Source organism: Hyperolius riggenbachi, chromosome 3 (assembly GCF_040937935.1).
Source record: "Hyperolius riggenbachi isolate aHypRig1 chromosome 3, aHypRig1.pri, whole genome shotgun sequence".
In the NCBI taxonomy this organism is placed as follows: Eukaryota; Metazoa; Chordata; class Amphibia; order Anura; family Hyperoliidae; genus Hyperolius; species Hyperolius riggenbachi.
In genome coordinates, this window is record NC_090648.1 from 227,312,230 (window position 1) to 227,339,914 (window position 27,685).

Below are 27,685 nucleotides of genomic sequence, written 5' to 3' on the forward strand. Positions count from 1 at the left end.
CCGAAATAATTTCTTTCAGGGAGGAATGTACTGGAAAGGATCTGCTAGGCTGACCCTTTAACCCTTTATAAATTTTATCCTGAGTAGACAATACAGGTTCCGACACCTGGATTCCCTCATTTTCATATATAGCCCTTAACAACTCAGGAGTATCTTCTGCAGAAAAAAGATATTTTGACCCCCTAGAAGTAGAGGCTTCTTCCTCCAGTAAAGGATTATCTCTTTGCTCTCCTTCCTCCATTGAATCCTGCTCTGAGGCTTCCCCTTCCTCCAAAGCAACCTCAGGCTGGAAAACTTGACTACTCACAACCTGGCTCTTTTGCACCGGATCAACCATTGCCGTACGAAAAGCCTTGAAGGTAGTACATAATTCTTCTCTAATCATAGAGACCAGATCTTGAACCACATTAGTATTAGATTTTTCAGGGGTTTCACATTTTTGACAAATTGCTTTTTTCCAAGTAGTGGATAACTTTACATCACATACATCACATCTTCTGGATTTTTCTAAACACTTAGCAGGACGACTAGATCTAGCAGAACTACTATCCGATCTCTTATCCCGCTTTTTTGTATCCACACTGGTCCCATCTTGCTCCTCCGTCACCTCCCCCTTAGGTCTGGATCTGGATGAGCTGTTTCCTTTCTCTGTATTTTTATTCTGAAAAAATACCAGAGAAAAAAAAAGAGTTTTAGTTGAATCCTGCTCTGCAAAAATCACACATACCCCCAAAACAACCATATAATACCTGTCCTGAGGCAAGAGCATTGCTCTGGGCGCTTTGCACTGTAGCAGGTAATATCGAATCTGCAGGAGAACAGGGCTGCTCCATCTCCCAGATTCCGCACAAACAGAGTGTCAGGACGAACACAGACCCTGAGTCTGTTAAACACAACTTCCTCCGCCCCCTGCCAGGCAATGAACTAAATTACCTGCAGCTGTCCTCTGCCTCCGTTACATCCGGACGCCGAGTCCATGAGGCGGAAGAAAACACAGAAGCCGTAGTACCTCCGCCGGAAATGCGTCATCCTAGACGAAAGTGCGCATGACTCATGCGTCTCCCTAGACGCATGTACGCGTGACGTATGTGCCTCCGCATACGTAAGCACGCCTGACTCCGCGCGAGATCCAACCTTGCCGGACACCATCTTGCCCTCATGGCTGCCGCATCAGTCTCCGCACTAACCGCCGCCTCCCGCCATATAAGCCTCCTTCCGAGCCCCGCAACCCGGTAAGAGACCACACAGGGGGAATTACAGGGGGACCTGGCTCCCACCAGAACCACCAGGCCATGCTAAAAAATAAAAAATTTTGTCGCAGATATTGGCTTATGCTCCCGGGTGGACCGGGAAACACAAAAAACTGAAGATAGGGGGAAGAGGTGGAGCTATTTATTGTCATTTTTTAATTGGCTTGTGTTTCCTTAGGGGGAGGGGCACGGAATCTCTCATTTTGAGGCCATCCTGAGGGACGTTGGAAAGAAAAAACCTTAATAAATCGCTGAGCGCTTGCGATAACACTGGCAGTTTATAATTTGAACATAGCCTAAGAGTTGCAAATAATTCAGAGTTTATTCCAAATTATGCAACTTGAAAATGGATCATTTAAAACCACTTTAGTTTCATTCGAATGGTTTACGTTCAAGCTGCATAACTGCATCAACACAATTATTTGGGTCCCCATTGATCATCTGTCACCTTACCCCAAATGTAAAGCATTTATTTCTTAAAAAGTATATATTAGGCAAAATAGAGAAAATGAAATCTACTCACCCGGGGCTTCCTTCCTCCAGTCCCTGGAAGCCGATCTGTCCCTTGCCGTGGCTCGGTGTCCCCTCTTTTGGAGATGCCGACCTTGCCAGGTCGGCATCTACTGCGTGAGAACCGCTCACAGCTCTCTTGTGCTGACAAGGTAGAGTGTACACCGCAGGCGCAGTAGTTCTGCACCTGCGCAGAACACTCCAGACCGCGTGAGCAGAAGATGCCAACCTGGCGAGGTCACCTCCAACGGAGGGGACCCTGGGACACCGAGCCGCGGCAAGGGACAGATCGGCTGCCAAGGGCTGGAGGAACCCCCAGGTAAGTAGATCTAATTTTCTCTATTTGCCTGATGCTTCCTTTCACCTCCTTAGCGGTACTTACGAGTTCAGCTCAGGGTGGAACAAACAAGACAGGAGCGGTAACCCAGAGCTGAACTCGTGGTACCCGCTAGAGGTCTATGCGCAACAATGCGCGCAGCGGTCATTTTAACTCACCTCTCAGAGGATCCCAATGTCGGCTTCCATTCTTCTCTTCTCTGAGGCTCTGCTTACCCTTGGCGAGATTGCAGTCTGTCGTCATGACAGCCAGCAATCTCACTATAGGGTTACAGCGCCAGCCGGAGGACAGAGTGAAAACCGCAGCACTGGATTCCAGGGAGGTGAGTGCTGGGCTGCTGCTGAACTCCTTAGCAGCATGATTTTTTCCAGGTTTTAGGGCCCTTTTCCACCAGCGCGTTTGCGCTGGCTGAATCGCAAAACCGCAAACCGCTAGCGATTTTACAATCGCTACGGTTTGCTTTTTAACATAGGAATCGCGGTAGGTCATTTCCACTACCGCGATTCGCTTTTGTCGGGAACGCGAACGCGTGGCGGAGCGATAATTGCCGCGATTTTGCTATGCAGTGCATAGCATAGCAAAATCGCGGCCGCAAACGTCGGGGGAATCGCCGGTTTTGCGATTTAGCAATCGCTAGCGTTCAGCATGAACGCTAGCGATTGCAGGTGGAAAAGGGCCCTGAGGATCTAAAGGCATGCAAAAAAAAAATTGCACCACTTTTAGACCCTAAAATCCAGAAAGAATCATAACGCCAAGGGGGTTAACCCTAAAACGAGTGTAATCATCATAATTTCAGGCCTGGATCATAATATTGCATTACCAATATGCTCCCGTGCAATCTCTTCTGCAAAGATAGCTGGAACACTCTGGCCCAAATCTTCATGGTCAGAAAGATCTGCAAAGACAATAAATGAACAAAGATTAAGAAAAGGGGGAAAAAATAAGGCAGAATTTAAATTTAGGGCTGAGCTAAAATAAAATAGAGAAAGCTGCCCAGAAAATAGCAAAATAGTAAGATAAGTGTGAAAATTCAACTTGTTTTTCTACATAAGGCAGACCTGAACTCAGAACTTCCTCTCTGCACTAAACGATACCAAACAGCATAAATCACTTTTAATGAAAAACATTTCTTTGTTACAGCTGATACAAATCCTACAATAAATCTACAGGTTTTCTACTTCCTGCTTTCATGGAAGCAGACATTAATACCCTGTGCTTTCAAATGAGCTCATCTGCCGTGGCAGCCATTTGACACAGCTAAGGGATCAAATTACAACTTGTAATTATTCAGATACACATGCTCCTAAGATGGCTTGGGAGACAAACCTAAGGTAAGTCAGTCACACCCAACATTCATGCACCAACACATTACTTTGCTGCAGAATGTGTACACAACTGTGCCAAATATGCAAAAACAAACACAATCTAACAAAAACTGCTGCATCACAGCAAGCTACCCATTATTCTTTTATTTATTTATTGTATTTATAAAGCGCCAACATATTACGCAGCGCTAGACAATAAATAGGGATACATACAATATTTAGGGGTGACATACAGCAAAATGACAATACCTGAATACAAGAAAGACCAGATCATGCAGCACAGTATGAGTACAAGGTAATGCTTCGTCACTGGAGGGGAGCATGGAGATTAGGCAAGGTAGGTTCACTCAGATGCATAGCATGGGTTCACAGTAATGGAGGTGCATGATCAGGTAGGACACAAAAGGAGGAGGACCCTGCCCAAAGGCTTACAATCTAGAGGGAGAGGTAAGGACACGGAAGGTAGGGGACCGGAGTTCAGCTGTGGGTTTAGAGCACTTGTGAGGGGTAGTAGGCCAGAGTGAAAAGGTGAGTTTTGAGAGCTTTCTTGAAGATGTTGAAGGAGGGGGCTGCCCTAATGGGTGGAGGTAGGGAGTTCCATAGTGTTGGAGCAGCTCTTGAGAAGTCCTGGAGGCGTGCATGGGACTGGGTGAAGCAGGGGGTGGTTAGGCGAAGTTCATTGGAAGAGCGGAGTGAGCGGCTAGGTGTGTACCTGTGAGTAAGATCGGAAATGTAGGTTGGACAGGTTTTGTGGATGGATTTGTAGGCCAGACACAGTATCTTGAATCTGATTCTGGACTGGATAGGAAGCCAGTGGAGGGATTCAAGGAGGGGATCCGCCGTGGTGGAGCGATGGGAGCAGTGGATATTTCTGGCTGCTGCATTCATGATGGACTGCAGTGGGGCTGTTCGGGTCATAGGGAGACCAGACAGCAGGGCATTGCAGTAGTCAAGGCAGGAAATTATGAGGGCATGGATGAGGAGTTTGGTGGTGGCAGAGGTCAGGAAAGGGCGAATCTTACAGATGTTACAAAAGTGGAAGTTGCAGGACTTTGGGGAGGTTTTGGATGTGGGGAGTGAAAGAGTGCGGAGTCCAGGGTGACACCCAGACAGCAGGCTTGAGAGGTAGGGTGAATGGTAGTGTTCGCATTAAACTGCGAACAAAATATATCAGCTGATTGTTAATTAATCAGAAGTTTCTGATTTAAATCTTGCTATCACTGGGTCTCCTACTGAACAGAAATCTGCATATTTCATACTTACACAGCTGTGTGCAAATATTTCAGCACTCATGGTTAAACTCTATATTTAATTAAATCCCAACTCTGGGGAGTTATTTTATGACATTTTTATACCCACCTACAGGTGTTAACTCCATGTCAAGTGACCCCCAATCAGATCCCCCAATCCTCCTCTGTACAATTGCCACCCTTGTCACTGGGCCACACCTCCCTCAGACAGGGAAGAGTAGAATGAAAGTGGAGTAGAAGGCCAAGCATGGCCCATGTCACAACACTCCCAACTCCTCATACCACAATGCCTTATTCATTATTCATCTGTTTTGAAGGGAAGGAGTTAATTCCTGTAAATCAAGGTGACCCTTTCCGCCCCAATTGGGCAGTGTAGAGTTTGGCCCCATACACACAGACCATTGTCTTTTGAAAATGAAAGATCACAGACCAATCTTACCACCCTTCATGTAGTATGAGAGCCATACTCTACACAGTCTTTTCTATGGAGCTGAACTCCACATCAGAAAAAAATCTTTGCAAGATGCTGCACACACAGATGCTGTACAGACACAAAAGATCAGTATCTGCAAAAGATCTGTTCCTGCCAAAAATCCATTCCTGCAAATTGCAATGATAGTCTATGAGATCTACAGATCATCATACACACGATTTAACTGACATTCATCTGCAGATCAAATCCACCAGGATGGATTTTCAGATCTGCAGATGATTGGTTGATCTGCAGATGAATGTCAGTTAAATCATGTGTGTATGATGATCTGCAGATCTCATAGACTATCATTGCAATTTGCAGGAATGGATTTTTGGCAGGAACAGATCTTTTGCAGATACTGATCTTTTGTGTCTGTACAGCATCTGTGTGTGCAGCATCTTGCAAAGATTTTTTTCTGATGTGGAGTTCAGCTCCATAGAAAAGACTGTGTAGAGTATGGCTCTCATACTACATGAAGGGTGGTAAGATTGGTCTGTGATCTTTCATTTTCCAAAGACTATAGTCTGATGTGTGTATGAGCCTTTAGGGGGATGAGGAAAGACTGTGATGCTGCAATGGCATGGCAGTTCTTCCACAGAAACTACCTGGGCCCTTGCTGGGAGGAGCCCCATAGTAACATCACTAAAGAATCAAATTTAGTGAAAGACTGGGGATGGCAGACATAGGCCTCGATTCATAAAGCATTCCCGCATTCGGAAATGCAAAAAAACGCTCACTTTACCGACCACACACCAAAATATGCATTCATAAAGGCTTTTTCCGCATGAAAAGCCGACATTTGCGAGCAGAGTGATCAATCACCGCCTTGCGCGGTGATTATCACAGCAACAGTAACAAATGTCAATTCATAAAGATTAGAGGTAGCGGTATGCGGACGGGTATTACCGCTACCTCTGATGTGGCGAGAAGCGTGCGGAATCCGTTGCAGTGAATGGGACAGACCTCCCAAGCAGCTGCAGAGAGAACACCGCACGGAGGGATTCCGCCTGCTTCCCCTGTTTCCGCACGTCTCCCGACAGCCTAACGCCTGCCTACAGCGGAGTATCTCCGCACGTATATCACAAGTAGCTAAATTTTTATGAATTACCACCCTGAAGGCGGAAATACCGACAGCGGTGTTTCCCCGCTCGACTTTCCCCGCTCGCAGGCAGTTTTATGAATCGAGGCCTTAGTTGGAGGTGGGAAAGTGGGGAGTGATTTTTTTTTTCTTTCCCTGTAAAGGTTTTTCATTTTTAAGGTTAATAGTTAACTGCAGTCCAATGAGCATTTTCTGTTGGTTTCTGTAGCAACTGCAGAGCTAGATACATCCTTTGATGCTCTAAAGTGGACTGCCCATCAAAAACCATTTTATAGTTTTATAGCCCACAATGGCCTCAATTCATAAAGCATTACCGCATTCTGTAATGCAGAAAACAGCTGACTTCACAGAGCACTTATGAAAATGTAAATTCTGTTACCGCAGAGAGAGGAGGTTAATTACCCAGCTGCCTGCCGCTTCTATGAATATCACATATCCTCGCACGCATCCAATTAGACGCGTTCCACTACTCAGTACCACGCACTTCCTCTTTCCAGAAAGGAGGCAGTGCACGGTACCGAGTCGTGGAACGAGGATGTGTGATAGGCATAGAAGCGGCGGGCAGCTGGGCAATTAACGCCCTCTCTGCCAGCAACACACCTGAAGCAATTACGCCTCATTAGAATCACGAATTAGAGTAGCTGGCTACTCGTAATGACTCGTTAGATAATTCCTGCTAACAGGAAACAGTAGCAGTGAGATCTCCACCGCAGGCAGAAGCAGAGCGATTGGAACAAACAAGGCTTCCCCTGAATACACTAGGCTGTGTTTAACCTCTTGGGTTCCTGTTTTTCAGATGTGTATTTGCTGGAGGTGAACATCACAAAGTCTGGCATGTGTAATGCTTCTTGAAGTTAATCTAAGCTGTGGCAATAGAATGTTAAAAAAGACTAATAGACATATTCAGGGCAAGCAGAGGCAGTATAACAAAACATCCAACTTCCCTTTAGTTGTGCGATGCCTCTTTTATTAGAATGCTGTCTCTGCAAGGAGAACAGTAATGTAACAACACATGTAACACCACAGGCATCTACTCATCTGATGGTACCGCCAGTTTACTTCGGTAAATCCTCGCACTTCTATCGCAGCTGTAAAAAGGTTTATGAAATGGCACAAAATGTCTGAAATACCGAATGAGGTATTTTCCCAACCAGATTTTACAAGGGGGTTCCATGGGTTGTTGCTACACCTTACCTCAAACGGACAATGTTTCAACTAGAAACAGTGACCTGTGTGCTTCTCTGGATGGGAAGGCAGCGCGCTGTCACTTTTATTGCCTACAATGATGCAGATTTAAAGCTCTAAAGGGCCACATAAAATAGTAAGGAAGGCCGTATTTGGCCCCCAGGCCTGGTGTTTGATACCTGTGGTGTAGCATAAGAGAATCTACCAAGAATTTTAAAAATCTTTTTATGAAATTAAGAATCTGATATTAAGCCAACTGATCTTTACAAAGAGAATTGCTATTAAAAAAAAAACAAAAAAGGCATTCCCATTATATGGAATCTCCTTGGCCACGTAGGTCATTCTCTTCAACTTGCTTTACGCCGACCTCTTATTGGTTAATTGTAACAATATTAAGGCATTAATATTTGACGTATCACCTGGCTGTATTGTCAGTGTGGAAAACCTCAAACCAAACTATACAAACACACCTGCACAATCTTGGTTGTCCAGATGATCATCTTCACGTGCCTCCTCTATATGGTTGGCATGGTCTTCTTCAGCAAGTAAATCTTCAACTCTTGATATTTCTGCCCCCTAACATAAAAAAAGAGGAGTAATACAGTCTTCTACTGTATGTGCAAGAACACACACACACACACACACACACACACACACACACACACACACACACACACACACACACACACACACACACACACACACAGTTTTTTGTGCCATGTTTCCTCAAGTTAAGCAGTTCCATATTGTGCTGGGGAAAAAATAAAAACCGCACTTGTAACAATGACCCCACTAAAAGAAAGTCAACTTCATGAAATAACCTCTTGCTGAGGACTGAAAAAATGTGCAATATTTTCCATATTCGCTTTTCTCCTGGGGCTTAGGGTATCATTTTCAATCTTAAAGTGAACCTCTGGACTAAAAATCTACTCAGCAGAACTGAAAAGGTTTGGTGTTTCTTTAACAGTTTCACAGCATCAGAACTTTGTTTTTCTTATAGAAGTCTCATTAAAAATGAGATAAAATGAAAGAAATGAGCTAAAAGCTGCATTTTTATCTAAGCTCCACCCATCAAACAAAAAAAGCCTGGGCTTTTTTTTCCCTGATGCTGTGCAGAGCATGATGGGATTTCCTATGTAGTTATTCACATTGCCTAGCAACTAGGAGAGGTGATCAGGACACAGGACAGTTGGAACTGTGTCTCATGCTCCCTGTCACCTCCTTTCAACCAAAAAGTTGATGGCTGCCATCATGAAATCAAACATTTGCCTGTTCTTTTAAAACAGGGTGGGTAAGAGATTATATTACCTATCTATTTTAATTAACATAACTAATGTAACTTAATGACAGTATGTTTGTTTAGGCTGGAGTTCCTCTTTAAGCCAAGTACACACCTGAGATAAAAGTCTTTGGAAAAAAAGATAACAGACCAATTTTAACAGGTACATATTATGAGGGCGCCGCTCAGTTCAGCACGGGGAGAGCCGAATGACTGCTTTCCTCGCTGCAGCTAAACTCCAAGGCGGCGTTAAATACTATTCCCCCCTGCGACTTGTCGTAACTCAGAGGGAGATGTAATTCGGGGTCTGGCAGCCGCAAGAGCCCCGAATTACCTCTACGTGGGGCGCGTATCATAGCATTGCTGCTATGACGGCGCCCAGCTTCGGTGCTCAGCTCTCAGAGCCGCGTGCCGAAATGAACTGATCTGAATTTTACCCCCTTCCATGTAGTATGAGAGAACAGGTGTTCAGTCTATTGTAAGTACACCCATCAGATTAAAAATCTTTGCAAATTTATCAATAGGTTTGTAAGGGGAATTTGAAAGACTGATCTCTCTGATTCCGTACACCTGCAAAAGAAAGATCAGTCCCTGCAGAAAGATCAGTCCCTGCAGAAAGATCAGTCCCTGCAGAAAGATCAGTCCCTGCAGAAAGATCAGTCCCTGCAGAAAGATCAGTCCCTGCAGAAAGATCAGTCCCTGCAGAAAGATCAGTCCCTGCAGAAAGATCAGTCCCTGCAGAAAGATCAGTCCCTGCAGAAAGATCAGTCCCTGCAAATTGCATTCATCTGATATCTGGAGATCTTATACACACCTTGTTTAACGGATATTCATCGGCAGATCAGACAATTATCTGCAGATCTGAAGATCCATCCTGGGGGATCTGATCTCCGTTAAGGTGGCCACCAACGGTCCAATTTACAGCAAAAAATAGTTTGAGTGATCAGAAATTCTGATTGCATTGGTTGTAAATAATATCCATTGATGGGCACAATCGATTACGAACAATTATAAAAATAGTCGTCCAATTGGATTTTGGTCAAACCAAAATTTGGATTTTCTTGTTGGTTGTGATTTATAGGAAGCAAAGAATAGTTTGTTGATGGTGTAGTGAACGATTTTTCTTCCGACCAGAATTATCTGATCGCTCATAAGATTTTTTGCTAGAAATTGGATCATTAGTGGCCACCTTTAAAGGGACTCCGAGCAGTGCAGAAACTATGGAAAGATGCATATCATTTTAAAGCTCTCTCTTTCTCCTCTTTCCAATGATATATAAACCGCTGCCCTACGCCTTTTAGTTTTCGCTATTTTCGCGATTGAAATTGCCGCGGCCGCAATTTCAATCGCGAAAATAAAGAAAACGAAAAGGCGTAGAGCGACGATTTAGGTGTCGCCAGAAAGAGGGGAAAGAGAGCTTTAAAATGATATCCATCTTTCCATAGTTACTTGTATTACACAGGACGACACTTTCCCCAGTGTCAGCAGCTCCATTCAGCAGAAAAAGTCGGCCTGTGTAATACAATGTAACTATGGAAAGATGGATAATATTTTAAAGCTCTCTTTCCCCTCTTTCTGGCGACACCTAAATCGTTGCCCTACGCCTTTTAGTTTTCTTTATTTTCGCGATTGAAATCGCAGCCGCGGCAATTTCAATCGCAAAAATAGCGAAAACTAAAAGGTGTAGGGCAGCGGTTTATATATCATTGGAAAGAGGAGAAAGAGCTTTAAAATGATATGCATCTTTCCATAGTTTCTGCACTGCTCGGAGTCCCTTTAAACAAGGTGTGTAAGAGATCTCCATATATCGATCTATGAATACATTTTGCAGGAACTGATCTTTTGCAGATACTGATCTTTTGTGTACAGCATCAGAAACATCAGTCTTTCAAACCTCCCTTACAAACCTATTGACAAGTTTGCAAAGATTTTTTTAATCTGATGGGTGTACTCCGCTTAATAGAACAGACTAATTTAATAGAACAGATTAATGAAGCTGCAGAACTGCGATTACTACAGCAGATTGAAAAAGCTGCAAGTAAAAATGAGGTCATAATTATGGGCGACTTCAACTTTCCAGACATTGACTGGGGTATTGAGGCTACCCATTCTGGTAAAAGCAGCAGATTTCTGGCAGCACTACAGGACAATTACTTGACTCAAATAGTAACGGAACCAACTAGGGGGAATGCGTTACTGGATTTGATCATTTCTAATAGACCAGATAATGTATCAAATGTGCAGGTTCAAGAACATTTGGGAAATAGTGATCACAACATGATAACGTTTGATCTGGTGACTGATAGGCTACGGGGCAGCGGGACCACTAAAACTATGAATTTTAGAAAAGCAAAGTTCAATCAAATTAGGCAGGCACTAAGTTTGGTGAACTGGGATAATGTACTACAAGGGAAGGACACTGAAGGGAAATGGTAAGCTTTTAAACGTATTCTCAATCAATATTGTAGTATGTATATCCCATATGGAAACAAAATGTCTAGGAATAAAAAAAGGCCTCTATGGATGAATAGAAAGGTTAGGGATAAAATGAAGAGGAAAAAGAATGCCTATAAGGTCCTAAAACAGGAGGGGACTGAGGCTGCACTAAGCAATTATAAGGAGTGCAATAAAAATTGTAAAAAAGAAATTAGACTGGCAAAGATCGAAGCTGAAAATCAAAATCGCTAGGGATATCAAATCTAACCCAAAAAAGTTTTACAAGTACATCAACTCTAAAAAAAGAAAGGTTGACTGTATAGGAATCCTAAAGGATGAGGGTGGGAACTCAATGGTGGATGACCAAGGTAAGGCAGAGTTATTAAATGCTTTCTTTGCTTCTGTCTTCACAAAGGAAACAGCACTGTTGCAAATTACAGAGGCAGAAGAGTCAATCTTCTAACTGTAATATTAAATACTTAACGCAGGAAGAAGTAAAGGCAAGACTAAATAAATTAAAAATAGACAAGGCACCTGGCCCGGATGGCATGCATCCTCGGGTCCTAAGAGAATTAAGTTCAGTTATAGCTAAGCCCCTTTATCTTATCTTTTGTGACTCTCTTGCAACTAGCAGAGTCCCAGTGGATTGGCGTACAACCCACGTTTTCCCATTATTTAAGAAGGGCAAAAAATCTGATCCAGGAAATTATAGACCTGTAAGCTTAACATCAGTTGTATGCAAACTATTTGAGGGGTTACTAAGAGATACTATACATGATTTCATAGTAGAAAATAATCTTATTTCTCAGCATCAACATGGGTTTACTAAAGACAGGTCCTGTTTGACTAACATGCTCAGCTTTTATGAGGTAGTGAATGCTAATATGGATATTGGGAATGCTGTAGATGTGATATACTTGGACTTTGCAAAGGCCTTCGACACTGTTCCCCACAGAAGTCTGGTGCAAAAGTTGAGGATGCAAGGACTGGGGAAGAGTTTGTGTGCATGGATAGGGAACTGGCTAATGGACAGAAAACAAAGAGTTGTGGTCAATGGATCGTACTCAAAATGGGAGACTGTTAGCAGTGGGGTCCCACAGGGGTCTGTACTGGGTCCAGTGCTCTTCAATTTATTAATGACCTAGTAGATGCAGTAGTGAGCAATGTTGCTATTTTTGCAGATACAAAATTGTGCAGAATCATCAACTCTCAGGAAGATAGTGTCATATTGCAACAGGATCTGGATAGGATGGCTATATGGGCACATACATGGCAGATGAAATTCAATGTTGACAAATGTAAAGTCATGCATTTTGGTCGTACCAATGGTCTAGCACCATACAAAATAAATGGGATACAGTTGGAAACATCAAACTTGGAGAAGGACTTAGGAGTACTCATCGACAACAAGTTAAATAATCGTACTCAATGCCAAGCCGCTGCAGCTAAAGCGAACAAAATTTTGGGATGCATTAAAAGGGAAATAAAAACTCGAGATGCTAGCATAATATTGCCCCCGTTTAACTCTCTAGTAAGGCCACATCTGGAATTTGGAATTCAGTTCTGGGCACTAGAGTTGGGCGAACTGTTAGTTGAACTTCAGCCGAACTGTTCGGCTGCCCAACCTGTCATGTCGCTGTGGCTCTTACTACTTCCGGGTCGCAATGACCCGGAGTAGTACGTCTGCGCTGGCCCGGCGGAGCGCGTCCTAGATCGCGCTCCCGTTGCCGGGCACTCTCTGCGCATGTGTGTGACGTCACTCATGACGCTAGCGGTTTGCGACTTCGCGATTCAGCCAGCGCAAACGCGCTGGTGGAAAAGCGCTGGCTGAATCGCAAACCGCTAGCGATTTTACAATCGCTACGGTTTGCTTTTTAACATAGGAATCGCGGTAGGTCATTTCCACTACCGCGATTCGTTTTTTACAGCAACGCGAACGCGCGGCGGAGCGATATTTGCCGCGATTTTGCTATGCAGTGCATAGCATAGCAAAATCGCGGCCGCAAACGTCGGGAAATCGCCGGCTTTGCGATTCAGCAATCGCTAGCGTTCAGCGTGAACGCTAGCGATTGCAAGTGGAAAAGGGCCCTAAGAGTGATTAAGATGTGGAATGCATTGCCACAGGAAGTCGCTATGGCAAACTCTATACCTGCATTTAAAGGGGGCTTAGATGCTTTCCTTGCGTTGAAAGACATCCATGGCTACAATTACTAGGTTATGCCTAATGATGTTGATCCAGGGATTTTATCTGATTGCCATCTGGAGTCAGGAAGGAATTTTTCCCTTTTGGGGCTAATTGGACCATGCCTTGTGGGGGTTTTTTCGCCTTCCTCTGGAGCAACAGGGGTATGTGGGGGACGGGCTGGAGTTGTACTTTGTACTGGTTGAACTCGATGGACGAATGTCTTTTTTCAACCAAAATAACTATGTAACTATGACTGTGTAGGTATGCTCTCATACTACATGGAGGGTGGTAAAATTGGTCTGTGATCTTTCATTTTCCAAAAACTTATCTCAGTATGTCCTTAGCATTATGATCTACCCCATGAATGTGCTTATGCTCCTCAACTCTGCATGCATATTTTTGCATCATAGAGGACTTCACTCCCACAATAGTCATGGGAGGCAGACCTAGAAATTTTTGGTAATGCAGGGCTCCTAATGCAATCAGAAGATTTTTTTTTTTTGTTACTTATGAACCTTTGAAGTGTATTATAATACTGCAGTATTCTATAACTGAAACCTTTAAATGTAAGTGTAGGTCCATTTTCAGAAATAAAATGTAGAATAGATCCACTGGAGTTGATTTGCGAAGCATGGAGAACATTCAAGAGGGAATGAGGATAGGTTCACAGTGCGACGTTAAAGTCGCGCGTTATAGCCCTTTCTAACGTGTACAAACGCACTGCAATACAAAGTCAATGCTACATTCACAGTGCATGCGTTGCGTTGCGTTATAGTGTAACGCAGCACGTTCTGTGAAAGTAGTGCTTGCAGTGCGTTTTGCACGTTATGGGCTGCGTTACTGTGTTTGCACGTGCTCAGTGGATTTTGTTTTTAATAAAAAATCCTAACGCATGCGCCGTTTTGGGCGCATCAGGATGCCACTATAACAGTGCATTTGATGCAACATTAAGGTCGCATTGAAATGACAGCTAAACGCAATGCAATATAGCATAACGTGTACTAACACATTATGCTTTTGCGTTACAACCTGCGGTGCGACCTTAACGTCGCATCAAAAACGCAACGTCAACTGTGAACTTAGCCTGAAGTGGCCCTTTAAAAAGGCGTAGATGTATCTTGGCTTTTCCAGTGTGAAGCAAGCACTCAGGAGTGGAAAAGTTGATGTGCCCAGACCCTCAGTACTCCACACTGTAGTACTCCACAAGACAATCCACAGTAGAGTCGGCACCATCGATTTGTATCAAAGCTTTTATGCCATCAAGTGGTTTAAAAAGTAATTGTAATTGCTGCTACAGATTACTTTTTAAACCACTTTTGATGGAATAAAAGAACTTTGATACAAATCGATGGTGCAGACTCTACTGTGGATTGTTTAGATGTATGTTGGCGACTGTCTTAGATGTAGTTACCAGTCTTTTCTGGAGCTTCTTGTGAACTGCTATTCGACTCTTGGCTTGCTTCCAGTATAACGCTTCCATATCTGTAGAGAAAAATTACAATATTCAACAGGGAGAAACAACAAAAAAGTAGTGTAAAAAAATTAAAAAAATAATTCGTGAACACACAAATGACCCAGCGACACTAAAAACTGTATTCTTGGAATTCTTAATTTGAGAACAAAAATGATTCTACAAGTAAAGTAAAAGTACACTTAATTAGGCTAGCACTGACGAGAACACCGCTGTCCTTGTCGGTAGTAAGTATTTCTGTGCTACAGCCAGGATGACTTTCCATTCTGGCGCCTGTTTTGTAGCCCTCTGCAGTTTCTGCTGCCATGGGCCAATGTTAGGTCTCACCCTCCTATTTACTGACAGAAAAAGCTCTGAAGGGGGTAAACAGATTCAGCAGTACTGAACTGGTCAGGTCTTGTCTAACGGACCTGAACTCCGAACCTCTCTGCTCTAAAAGATAAGCAACAGCATAACTTTAAGAGAAAACCATTTCTTTGTTACAGCTGATACAAATCCTGCAATAAATCTAGTGCGTCTACGCCCTGCTTTCATGGAAGCAGACAGTGTTATCCTGTATTTACAAATTAGCTGCTCTGCTGAGACAGCCAGCTGAGAGATAAAATTACAGTTGTGATAAGTCACAGATGAGAATGGAATTAGAGGCTAAAATCTCTTCAAAAAGGGTGCATTTTCCTTCTGTCCTGTTCAAGTCCACTTTACAAGTTGTTTTGTTGCCTCTATGTGTGCATCAATATAACTTAAAATGAGTATCTTTTTATTTTGCATTTCAAAATGAAAAACTAAATGGCAGTACATGAGAGCTCCTAAGCACTGTTCCTGTACTTGCATGCTTCCTCCTTTTCATATAGTTACATCCCAAGAGGTAACTGTTTTAGGGCATATTTCCACTAGGTGCTGTGGCTGTTTCCCATTCGGCCTCAGCACCAATGCTGCTGTGAAGCTGCAGCCTGAATCGCTTAGCTGTGCAATGCACAGCTATAGGTATTCGGTGCGTACTGCAGCATACTGTCCAGAATCGCACCGCAGAGCGTTTCAGACTGCAATCTAAAGCAAAAACAAGCAGCGTTTTTCCACCCGACCCCCCTGCAGGGAAATGCAGCCCTAGTGGAACTGGGCCCTTAAAAGAGAACATAAGGTGAGAGATGTGGAGGCACACTTGTTTATTTCATTTTAAAGAGAACCCGAGCTGGGTTTGAACAATGTGATCTGCATAGTGAGGCTGGATCTGCCTATACAGCCCAGCCTCTGTTGGTATTCCAAACCCCCCTAAGGTCCCCCTGCACTCTGCAATCCCCCATAAATCACAGCCGTGCTGTCGACACACAGCGTGTCGCAGCGGCTGTGTTTTTCTCTATAGTGTCAGTCTACTGCTCTCCCCACCTCTTGCAGAACTCCGGTCCCCGCCTGCCTCCCCTCCCTCCTCGCTGATTAGAGGGAAGGGACGGGGGCAGGGACCGGAGCTCTGCAGGAGGCGGGGGAGCAGCCGAGACTGACACTACAGATGTAAACACAGCTGCACAGCGCGGCTGTGATCTAGGTCTGATTTCAGAGTGCAGGGGGACATTAGGGGGGTTTGGAATACCAACAGAGGCTGGGCTGTATAGGCAGATCCAGCCTCTGTATTCAGATCACATTCTTCAAACACACCTCGGGTTCTCTTTAAACAGTTCAAATTGCCTGGCAATGCTGATCTTCTGCCTCTAATACTTTCAGCCATACATTCTGAATAAGAAGGAAAATCAGATGTTTCTGACAAAAATCTGACAGGATTAGCCGTTTGGTGGTTTCTGGTGTGTGATTCAGACATTACTGACTGCCAGGCAACTGGTATTGTTTAAAAGAAAAAAAAATATTTGGCTACCTCCATACGACTCTCACCTCGGGTTCCTTGTAAGTTCCCCACAGAAACTTCCACGCAGGGTCAGCTATTTATTTAATTTTAAAGATTGAAGACAAAAGAATACTTGAACAAGAACACACACACATATACACCGGTTTCAACTATAAACATACCTGCATATGTTGGACCTTTCCTTCTAGATTTTATGGCTTCTGCGCCACCGCAATCTGTGAAACAATGAATTGCTATGAAAATCATTTAACCACCACTACAGTATATTTACGTCCTCTCTGTGACTTCATCTAAGCCACGAGGACGTAGATATACAAGTCATGTAGCTGAAGCACAGCTGCGCATCGCTTGCTCCTGCGCACAACTTTGGCACTGCCTGCTGCGGCACTAATCGGTGAAAGGGAATATATGTTCTCTTAGCCAATAAGAATGATTTTTACCATTAAAAATGCTTTCATTTTCTCAGTTCATAGTGAAAAATACACACTGTAGCATTATTTCAGAATCAAATATCTTACCATAAATTTTGACACAAACATAATCTAAGTTTTGTGATAAATGGTCGACATAGCCAAACAAAATTTGTGCTATTTATCTACAGTAGTGCTTTTTATTTTTAAAACCGGTAATTGGTCAAACTGAGAAATGTGTTTTTTCAATTTTTTTTCACCCTTTCCCATTAAAATGGATAGAAAACAAAATTGTTTGAGTAAAAAAATGTCAGACAATGAAAGTGTTGTCTTTAAAACAATATATATTTCATTTAGGTGTTCCAAGTATGAATAATGTTATTGCTGATTAAATAGGGACATAGCTAAAATGTCAAAACTGCTCTGGTCCATAAGAGGGAAACAAGGTCTGGATGCAAAGTGGTTAATACAAACCATTAGCAGTGTTATGACAAAGTTTTTCAAGTGCACAGGGAATTTAAATGGTGTATGACATTTATACATTCAATAGCCATTATTATATTTGGCATATAAAAAAAAAATCAGAAAATCCTGACATTATGAGAGAAATTATATTCAAGTTGAACTAAAGAGAATAGGATTAGCGTGGCACTTCTCTCTAATGGGGGATTTGTTGACTCCAGCCTCTCAGGCGGGCTTTATGTGGACAGGTGGTCAACAATATACTGACAGTCTAATTAGTATTCAAACACTGTATGCAGGACGTGTGCTCCGCTGTTGTAATATGAAGGAAGAGATATAGACAATGTAAAATGAAGAGCAGGGAGCGTGCATCATCCGTCCAGACTTGTGCATTTATTGCGGATCCTATCCTATCCGCAATAAATGCACAAGTCTGGACGGATGATGCACGCTCCCTGCTCTTCATTTTACATTGAAATTATATTCAAGTCAATAAAGAATTTTGCACATAACAGCATTGATACCCCCCACCCCTTTCTAAAATGTGTGGCCAATGGGGTCCCCTACTTCTTTTGCACAGTGTAAAGTATGTACGGTGGAGCATATTGTCCTAAGATCAACAATGGAGATGTGGATCATATTGAGACTGTCAACATGATTAAGACCCAGGCATAGAAAATGCACTGAGCCGGAGAGTGGAGCCCAAAGACAAACCTAGTAGTAGTTATAAAAAACCCCACTTCTTTAGGCTCTTCTGCATATTACAGCAGCATAGGTAGGAGGAACTTCCGACTCATTGGAGGGAGGGACTTTGAAGAAAATACTCTGTTGACCATCTGCACTGTGCTGTATGAAGTATAAACATTTTGGTCTGTATTAGTTATACCAGGCTATAAACTATACTTCTTCCCCCTAAAATCATACAGTCACAGGGAATACTTACATGCATTGAACCATTTCACAAAATCCTGCAACTTGCACGGAAGCCTCCTTTTCCTCTTGTTTGAGGACAAGTCATCTACTACCCCTCGAGGCATAGTGTAGTATTTTCCTAAAATTAGGGAAACCGGAAAAAAAAAAAAAAAAAACACTTTAGGATGTGAAAGTCAAATGTGAAAATAAGAAGTTTCGCAAGATATGTGCTTTACCTTTTTTAAAGGGCTTACAGAATTTATCGCTACAGGAATCAAAGGGGTTAAGACTGCGCCATGGGTCCAAAAGGTTGTCCTGTTGATGGAAAGGAGATACCTTATTACATGCAGTTTATAACAAATACAAGGACTTCAAGTTCGGCTGAAACTTTTAAAGGACAACCAAGTTAACATGTGACATGATGAGATAGACGTGTATGTACAGTGCCAAGCACACAAATGGATATGCTGTGTTTCTTTTTTTCTTTCTATGCCTGAAAGAGTTTAACATCAGGTATGCATGTAACAATTTCTGTCCAAGTCGGGACTGGGTCAGACTATATAACGTAACCCTTACTGATGAGTAATTACAGCCATAAAATACTTTCCTGTCAGTAAATGGCTGAGAGCAGGAAAGAGATAAAAAGGGATCGATAATTCATAGATTTGAGCTCTGGCATACTTCAAAGAAGGTGTCATTGCGCAGAGACAAAAACTGTAAAAAAAAAAAAACAACAACTTAAAAACTAGATTTAAAGTGAACCTCCGGACTAAAAATCTACTCAGCAGAACTGAAAAGGCTTGGTGTTTCTTTAACAGTTTCACAGCATCAGAACTTTGTTTTTCTTACCAAAGGATAATTTTTAGCTGCATTTTTAGCTAAGCTTCCCCATCAAAGAAAACTGCCCGGGCTTTTTTCCCCTGATGCTGTGCAAAGCATGATGGGTTTTTTTCACAGGCTGAGTGCTCAAGATACAGATAAGCCTGCCTCTGTGTAACGTTTACAAACAACATGGCTGCTGTCATCGTATCACAGGAAGACAATCATTCTACTAAAGCTGTTTGCAGCTAGATTTGTTGTGTAAACCATCTAAACTTTAGATAAGATATATAGACAAGTTACTTGTTATAGTTAGGTGTTTTTTTTTTAAACTTTGATCAGCTTTAAGGGAATGTATAGCTAATTTTTAGAACTCTCAGTAGTATAAGTATAGCATCCTGACCTGGTCACTTGACTTTCTACTGTTTAAAGGGAACCCGAGGTGAGAGGCATATGGAGGTTGACCTTTATTTCCTTTTAAACAATGCCTGGAAGGGCCTCAAATAAATGTAGCCATAGATCCTAAACAAGCATGCAGACCAGGTGCTCTGACTCATGTCTCACTGGATTAGCTGCATGCTTGTTTCAGGTTTGCAAATCAGACACTACTGACCAGAAAGATCAACAGGACTGCCAGAGGTACATCTGCTCTCCAAACATAGGTAAGTATATTACAGAGTCGATCCAGGGATTTATGTGATGCCATCTGGAGTCATGTGGAATTTTTCCCTTTTAACGCTAATTGGCCACCACCTGTAAAGCCTGGAACCCACTGGAAGTGAACCTGCACGGTTCGTTAATAGGCAAAACGCTTCAATAGTGGAACCCTATTAGAGTGGTGGAGCGATGCATGCAGCATTTTGAGAGCTACTGCGTTAGTTGCTGCAGAACCAAATTGTGATCGCTTCAAGCATTGCAGTGAAATCGAATCACTTCCGCATTTTGGGAAATTATTGGTTCTTTGTGATTTCGTGCAAATCTCTCGTAGTGGGTCCCTAGCCTTGATGTTTTTTGCCTTCCCCTAGATCAAGGGATACATGTGGGTCTGGGACAGGGATTTTTTTCTTCCCCCTGGTTGGACTTGTACAGATGTCTTTTTTTTCAACCAAACTAATTATGTACCTCTTAACCTCCTTGGCGGTAATCCCGAGCTGAGCTCGGGCTATGCCGCCGCGGAGGATTGTTCTGGCCCCGTTGGGCCGATTTTCATAATTTGCTTTGCTAGCTGTGTGTTTGTTCTGATCGGCACCGACCCGCCGCGAAAGGGCCCCCCGCCCCCCCCCCCCCGCAGAACCCTTGCGCAGCCTGGTCACCCACCGCCAGGCTGCGCTATGGGGTGGATCAGGACTCCCTCTGACGTCATGACGTCAGTTTGATCGTCACCATGGCGACGGGGGAAGCCCATACAGGAAATCCCGTTCAGAACGGGATTTCCTGTTGGGATTATGCGCCGGCGGCGATCGGAGGGGCTGGGCAGACGCCACAGGGAGGAGGAGGGGGGGGGGGGGGGAAGCATGTAGCTAGCCTAGCTAAAAAATTTTTTTGCAAAGAAAACAAAAAAAACCCCTCTCACGCCCGTGCGCCGCAAATAATTAGAACGGCAGGGAGGTTAAACAGCAAGGCACTATAACTCCAGATGACAATATAACCTAAACGAGCACTCCACTTCTATAATGGGGCATGATCAGGAGGCAACGGTAAAATTGCAGTGCGCAGGTAAATTTTACATGTACTACCAGCAGGGAGGAAGCATGCTTTACCCCATCTAGTTCAGGCACATGGTGTCTTTTAATGCATATGGTGTGGAATACGTTATAATTTGGATTCCCTCTTCTTAAGTATCAAACTTTTGTTATTTAAAGAGAACCAGAGATGAAGCAACCTCATGTATTTTACCTTATAAATCAATGGGAACATGACAGTAAACACCTAATCTGCTCTTTGTTACATTGTTCTCTGTTTAATTTGCCTGTTATCACCTCTAAGATAAGAATCCCGACTAAGCAGTCGGTCTGGCTTTGCTACAGAATAATTATAGCTGAGACTGTGTTCTTTGCTGTCTTCAAGTCCAAGCCTGCCCCCTGCTGGCTTTGCTCAGGAATCATTATAGCTGAGTCATTATAGCAAAGCCAGAATCAATGCTCAGTCCGGGATTCTTATCTCAGCTAGATAACAGACACTTTTAGCAGTGAGGATGGAACAGAGAGCATGGTAAATGTTTTCTCTAATGTTCCCACTGATTTCTATGGTAAAATACACAAGGGTGCTTCGTCTCTGGTTCACTTTAAGTAAAATCAAGGTTCAGGCACTTGATTTTGATTTGAGTTTAAGAATTATGATGGTAACAGTAGGAAGATATACCTCGACGCTGGTTATTGGAACATCCTTGACCTCTCTTTGCCGGAGTGCATAGGCTCGCTCTTCTGTTCTGTTCTGAAAATTATTAAAAGAGGAAGAAACGGATTCATAAAAAGAAAAACAAAATCTATTCTAAATTTAAAAAACGTACATATTTGACACACACCCCTCTATATATAAACAATTTAAAGGTGTGGCCACCGGAGCACATTTTCCAGTGCTTAGGTTTGATCCTGAATAGCTTTAACTGCTTGGTACATGCACACAAACCTATTTATAAAAGGCTGATGTGGCTTTGTCCTTTATAAAAGACAGCCCTAATGAGCAGCAAAGCTCTGACTGCTGGCTCCCCACTGGCTTGGGTGGGTCCCAAGACACTGAAAAAAAGTCACATGACCTGCTTGACCAATTATGAGAATATCTTACCTCTTAATGGGAAATTAAAACTGCCATATTTGACAGTCTGGGTGTGACTGAGGCCCATCCCCCTGAAAGGGGGCTTGTGATGGCCAGTTCCACTGTGGCCCAATTGACCTGAAAAATGTTTGCACGTTTCTGGTGACAAAAATATTGTTACAGAAAGATGCAATGCAGCACTAGAAAAATGGTTCAACTCATCTTTATATGATGCCATAATTTTTCTATATTAAAAGTTTAGACAAGACAAAACTAATCTATATTGAGCTTTTCTACTGGTGGACTCAAAGCGCCAGAGCTGCAGCCACTAGGACACACTCTATAGGCAGTAGCATTGTTAGGGAGTCTTGCCCAAGGTCTTCTCACTGAAAAGGTTCTGGATTACTGAACAAGAGCAGAGATTTTAACCCAGGTCTCCCGTGTCAGAGGGCAGAGCCCATAACCAGTACACTTCCAGCCACTTTACTAGAGATGGCCAATTAAACTTACAGCAGCTTGAAAAATGTGCATTTTCTACATCTTTCCGCATAGCGATTACTAACCATATTGTTGAAATATATACAGATTTTTATATAGTGGCTGTAACAATTGTTTTTGAGATTTATGGACCAGAATGCTATGTCTGAATAGGCCTCTACCGAAATAATTATTCTTTATCCTATGCGAACAGCCACTGGTTGAGACACAAGAAAGAGGGAGAATGAACATTTATGAAGGACGTCTCTCACTAAATATGCAAATACAAATCAAGCAATTTTAGAGGAAATCAAACTAGGAAACGAGATATGGAGCAATTACGAGATTTGCAAACTGTATGAAGTCTCCATATTTGCATCTCTTCATGAGATTTGGACATGTTTATGCTAAATGCCATATTATAAAAAGGAAAACAAAAGTTGCTTTCTTAAAACAGGAAGAATTTGTGATAATTCAGGTTGGAGTGAGCTTGAGATGTCTCCCAGGGCATCACTGCTGAATATATGCAAATTAACCATTGTTGCCCTTAGAAGCTAAACACACCTCCAGAACCGCTGGAATGCAATGATGTGTCAGCTTGTTAATTTGTACAGAGCCATAACAATCCAACATGCATACAGACTGTTTCGGATTGTTTGATCCTCATCAGTGCATGGCAAGGATTAATTTGGCTCTATGGAGTAGGGCTTGTAACACCGAGTGGTACAGACTAACCAGCAAGCTTATGGTGACCCAGGACTCATTGGAGTGTGTGAGGGGCTACAATGGTCCTGAAATTATAAAAAAGGAAAAGAAAACTTAGAAACCTGCTGTCTTTCAATGTGTTCTACAGGGTCCACATCTGCACAATCTTCTTCCTCATTATCAGCCAATGGGAGAAACACACCTCCGTCATTTATCGCTGGTGCTGAATGAAAGATGTAAAATTCAATAGGTTTTACGATTAAGTTTTATTAGATATACATATACCAATAAACATATTGCTTATGCACTTCCTGGTAACAATACAGCTCTGGTAACATTAAACTACGCAGTCTTTTCATTTAGGTCTCTAGACCATACATGTCGAACTCCGGCCTGCGGACCAAATTTGGCCTTCGGAAAACATCAGATTTGGCCCTCAGGTGGTTTTCCCACTTTGCATTATGTTTGGCCCACTCTACACCACCAAAGAAGCTATACTGGAGGGGACAGCACTAGATACCAGGGAACTGTATAGGGGAAGGAGTGTGCCGCTAGACACCAGGGGACTCTATAGGGGAGTGAAAGAGGCCACTCCAGGGAACTGTATAGAGGATGGAGGTGGTTATTAGACATCAGGGAACTTTATAAGGGAGAGAGTTGTCCACTAGAGATGGAGGTTGGCCTGTGACTTGGTCCCAGAGCTCAATTTCAGCCCACTTTGTATTGGAGTTCGACACCCCTGCTCTAGACTTGGAATATATGAACGGTTTAAGGCCACTGAGGACTTACATGTTATACACAAATACATTTTTTTTATTTTTACATTTTTTTATTTTGAAAATGAGAAGCAAGGAAAATACGGCCAACTTAAGCACATTAGAGCAGGGAGTGTGCATTGCTGCCGTAAGAAACCAAGTAATGGATGACAGTGTGGACAATATGCACACATGGCTGTGATGGCAGAATCAATGCAATTTCTGATTCCCAGGTGTCGAACTCCAGTCCTTGGGGGCCTCACACATTTTTGGCACAGCTCAAACTAATTGATGAGACTTAATCAGGAAAGATGTGGTTCATCAAGCAGAAAACATTCCTCCTGTTCAGTCCCTCCTAAACACTGGTATGGATTTGGCCCTCAATGACAGAGTTTGACACCTGTGTTAGGGCTGGTTCAGACGGACATTTGGAGGCGTCGCGTTCGTTGGCGTTGCGGCGGCAGTGCGTTCAGGCTTTCAGCAGCATTCGCATTGCGTTCGGATGCGGTCGCGTTTTTTCTTCCCCTAGGGGGACATTACCCATCGCGTTTAACCGCCCCTGGAGGCAACATGTAGCTTCCAGGGGCTCCTTGAACGCCAGTGAAAATCGGGACCCGAACGCCGCGTTCGTGCAAACGCGCGTAAAAGCTTGGTACAAACGCTCCCATTCACTTGAATGGGAGCGTTTAACGCCAAGCCCCGAACGCTGGCAGTAAACGTTCTGCAAGCGTCCGTCTGAACCAGCCCTAAATCTCTGAAAAGGATAACCATACTGTTCCTAATTGGGGAAGGAAGCCTTATGTTGTGTCAAACTGCTCATTGTAATATTCATGCATATGATCAGTGGCGTGCGACAGAACCTATTGCTTACCATCAGCCTCAGAAAAGTTTAACACCGGCACTGGGTCTCTGCAGTCCACCTCCATGTTCTCGTTATCTGCTAGTTCTGCTTCTGGAATTGCTAAGGAAAACCATCACATGATTAATTTTACTCACACATTACACAAATATTCTTGAAACTGTAGCTGTAAGCAGATATGGTTAACAAGATGCTAATCATTTCCAGCCGATACACTGACGGTTTTGACTAATGCAATTCCAAGTTGCATAAATTTACACAAAATTAAAATATTTGTATCAACTCAAAATCATCAGCATTTCACTCACCATCTCTAGTTATAGTGAATTAAATGGCTAACAATAGTCTAAAGCCTGGTGCACATACTAGATGGAACTTGGCCGCCCACCTACACAGACAAAGTACACGTTGCTTGGCTGTAGCCTCATGTCTATATATTCTCATGTCTGAAATGGTTGCCCTAGGGATCAGGTCCTTCTCCCTACAGGCAACAGTAATACTGTGAATGTGTACACACCTGAAGACAAGAGATCTACTGTGATCATGCTATGTTAGTAAGATTACATAACGCATATATCAAACATCTCTGCAAACACTATGCAAGTCATGCAGTTGCTTATGTGGTGTTTATGGGTAGCAAAGTGACAATTCCATCAATGGAACCTATATAAACTTATTTCATCAGACAAGTAATATTTGTCAGAAATCCTTTATCAAGCTTACTTACAGCAGCAGTTATAGTTTGTCCCCTTAACTGGCATGAGGATCAAAGTAATTTGGCGTGCATAGTGTACCACTCCTATAAAAACCATAAGCAGTTACCAACATAAGTAAAACAAAAGGTGGTAGTGATACCTGGACAAAAGCTGGCATCTTCTCTTCTCATCGTACTCTGCTTGAACATTGTTGGAGTCATCATAGCCAATTCTAATACAAAGGACCCATATGTATGTGCTGCGCACGAGTTTATACGGAAATCGTGCATACTGGCTAAAACTTCTCCTTTACGGCTGTAAACACGTGGATTTTATGTGATACATTTTATTTACACAAATTCAAAACAATAAATATCAAAACAGTAATTTCCAACACACACAGTAAAGATGTTGAGAGAAACTACAAAAATCATGAAGGTCTCCCTTGACATTCTGTTAACAGAAAGCTCTGCATGAATAAAACATGAGGTTACACTTGTGCCAACAGCACATGACAGGGTTAGTCATCAGTACAATCTGATCATAGTATTAGCAGATTGAACCATGCATACAACCAAAAATAGCCAAGCTACTGCAAGACTGGTTTCATCTTTTAAGCCGCATCTACACGCGTAGATGCGGCCGCGATGCTCCTTATCGAGCCGCTAATGCGGCTCGATTAATAAGATCCGGCAGGACGGATCTCCACACCGCCGATCCCCTGCTCGATCCCCGCGAGGGGACAATGGCAGGGAATCGTGCGGGAGATAAGCGGCGCCGGCGGGGACTGGTATGCGGCGGGCACGCGGAAGAGGCGATCCGGCGGCTAATCGATCCACCGGATCGCTGCAATGTCCCTTCGTGTAGATGGGGCTTTAGTTGCATGTAGAACAATGGAATAATTCCGTCTCAAAGGGAAGGTGCTTGAATGGTGTGGTGTGGGTGTCCAAAGCAGGTTTCTTTAAACTGTGGCACACAGAACTTTGTGTGGCCCCAAACACTTCTTTTAACAAAAAAGTGTAATAGTTGCATTCTGCAAGCCATTGTTATTCAGGGTACATACAAAATACTCCATACTCAGAGCAGCAGGCCTGTCTTCTCCAACCCCCCTCTCCCCCCCCCCTTCCCCCCATAATTCATCCACGTTTCATGCTGTGAACAACCTCCTATTTTCAACAAACATTGATTTTTTTTCTTCCCTTTATTATCGGTATACTAAATTCTGTTGGCATACAATTACTTAAGAAACCTCATAATTTGATTTAAAAAAAAAAAAGTTCCTAAAAAAAATTAAAAAAAAAAGTCAAAACATGTTATAAAAAGGTAGGGCTGACAAGCAGAAGTAGTACCCACTGAGCCCATAAGATATAAGGCCTGAGGTACATGTACCATTTGTTGAGACCATGAGATACAGAGCATAGTGCTCACCTGCACAATGGGTTTGTTTGTTTTACCATCTCCTCAGGAGCAATAAGTGCCACAGGTGTTAGGTGGACAATATTAACCAGCTGGAAAGAAAAAAAAACAAAACAATCCAAGAGATCATACAAGCTACAGAGTTACGTAGTTTTTAATTTCTAGGACTTAAAGAGACACTGAAGCGAAAAAAAACATATGATATAATGAATTGGTTGTGTACTATGAATAATTACTAGAAGATTAGCAGCAAAGAAAATATTCTCATACTTTTATTTTCAGGTATATGGTGTTTTTTCTAACATTGCATCATCCTATAATATGTGCAGATTACACAACACTCAGCATTCAAAATGAGACTTTCAGAGCAGTCTGAAGTAATGACCTCTCCTCTAGCAGAGGAAAAGTAAATAGTCCAGGAACAGTTGAGATAATAAAAGTCAGATAACAGCCCTCTCCACGACTAACTTAGTCGGAGAGCTTAATGGCTTGTTTGCATAGAGATAACAACTGGAGTTTCTCAACTCTTCAGGTGGCCATACACTGGCCCGATTCCCAGCCGTTTCGACAGCAGATTCGATCCTGGGATCGAATCTGCTGCCAATCGTTCGCGGTAAACGCCGACGACGATCCGATTTCCTCCCGAAATCGGATCGGTCCGTCGATCGCGCCGTGCGTGAAATTACCCTCGATCGCCCGCGGGTAAAGTGCGCGTCGCTAGCGGCGGCCGATCCGATGAAAAATACATTACCTGATGCGGGCTC

The 27,685-nt window shown here is 43.0% G+C and overlaps 1 protein-coding gene across 2 annotated transcripts in view; it reads right to left on the reverse strand.

Moving 5' to 3' along the window:
* Positions 1 to 27,685, reverse strand: part of NCAPH2 (non-SMC condensin II complex subunit H2) — a 96,038-nt gene that overhangs the window by 25,522 nt on the left and 42,831 nt on the right. For both annotated transcript variants that reach the window (XM_068275895.1, XM_068275896.1), the window contains exons 7-17: positions 26,934 to 27,013; positions 25,666 to 25,820; positions 24,823 to 24,912; positions 23,319 to 23,419; positions 21,622 to 21,693; positions 18,678 to 18,756; positions 18,473 to 18,580; positions 16,819 to 16,872; positions 14,743 to 14,813; positions 7,902 to 8,007; positions 2,918 to 2,992 (exon numbers count right to left, since the gene is read on the reverse strand). In XM_068275895.1, the coding sequence (XP_068131996.1) occupies positions 2,918 to 2,992; positions 7,902 to 8,007; positions 14,743 to 14,813; positions 16,819 to 16,872; positions 18,473 to 18,580; positions 18,678 to 18,756; positions 21,622 to 21,693; positions 23,319 to 23,419; positions 24,823 to 24,912; positions 25,666 to 25,820; positions 26,934 to 27,013 (991 nt within the window). The remainder of the gene's footprint in view (positions 1 to 2,917; positions 2,993 to 7,901; positions 8,008 to 14,742; positions 14,814 to 16,818; positions 16,873 to 18,472; positions 18,581 to 18,677; positions 18,757 to 21,621; positions 21,694 to 23,318; positions 23,420 to 24,822; positions 24,913 to 25,665; positions 25,821 to 26,933; positions 27,014 to 27,685) is intronic.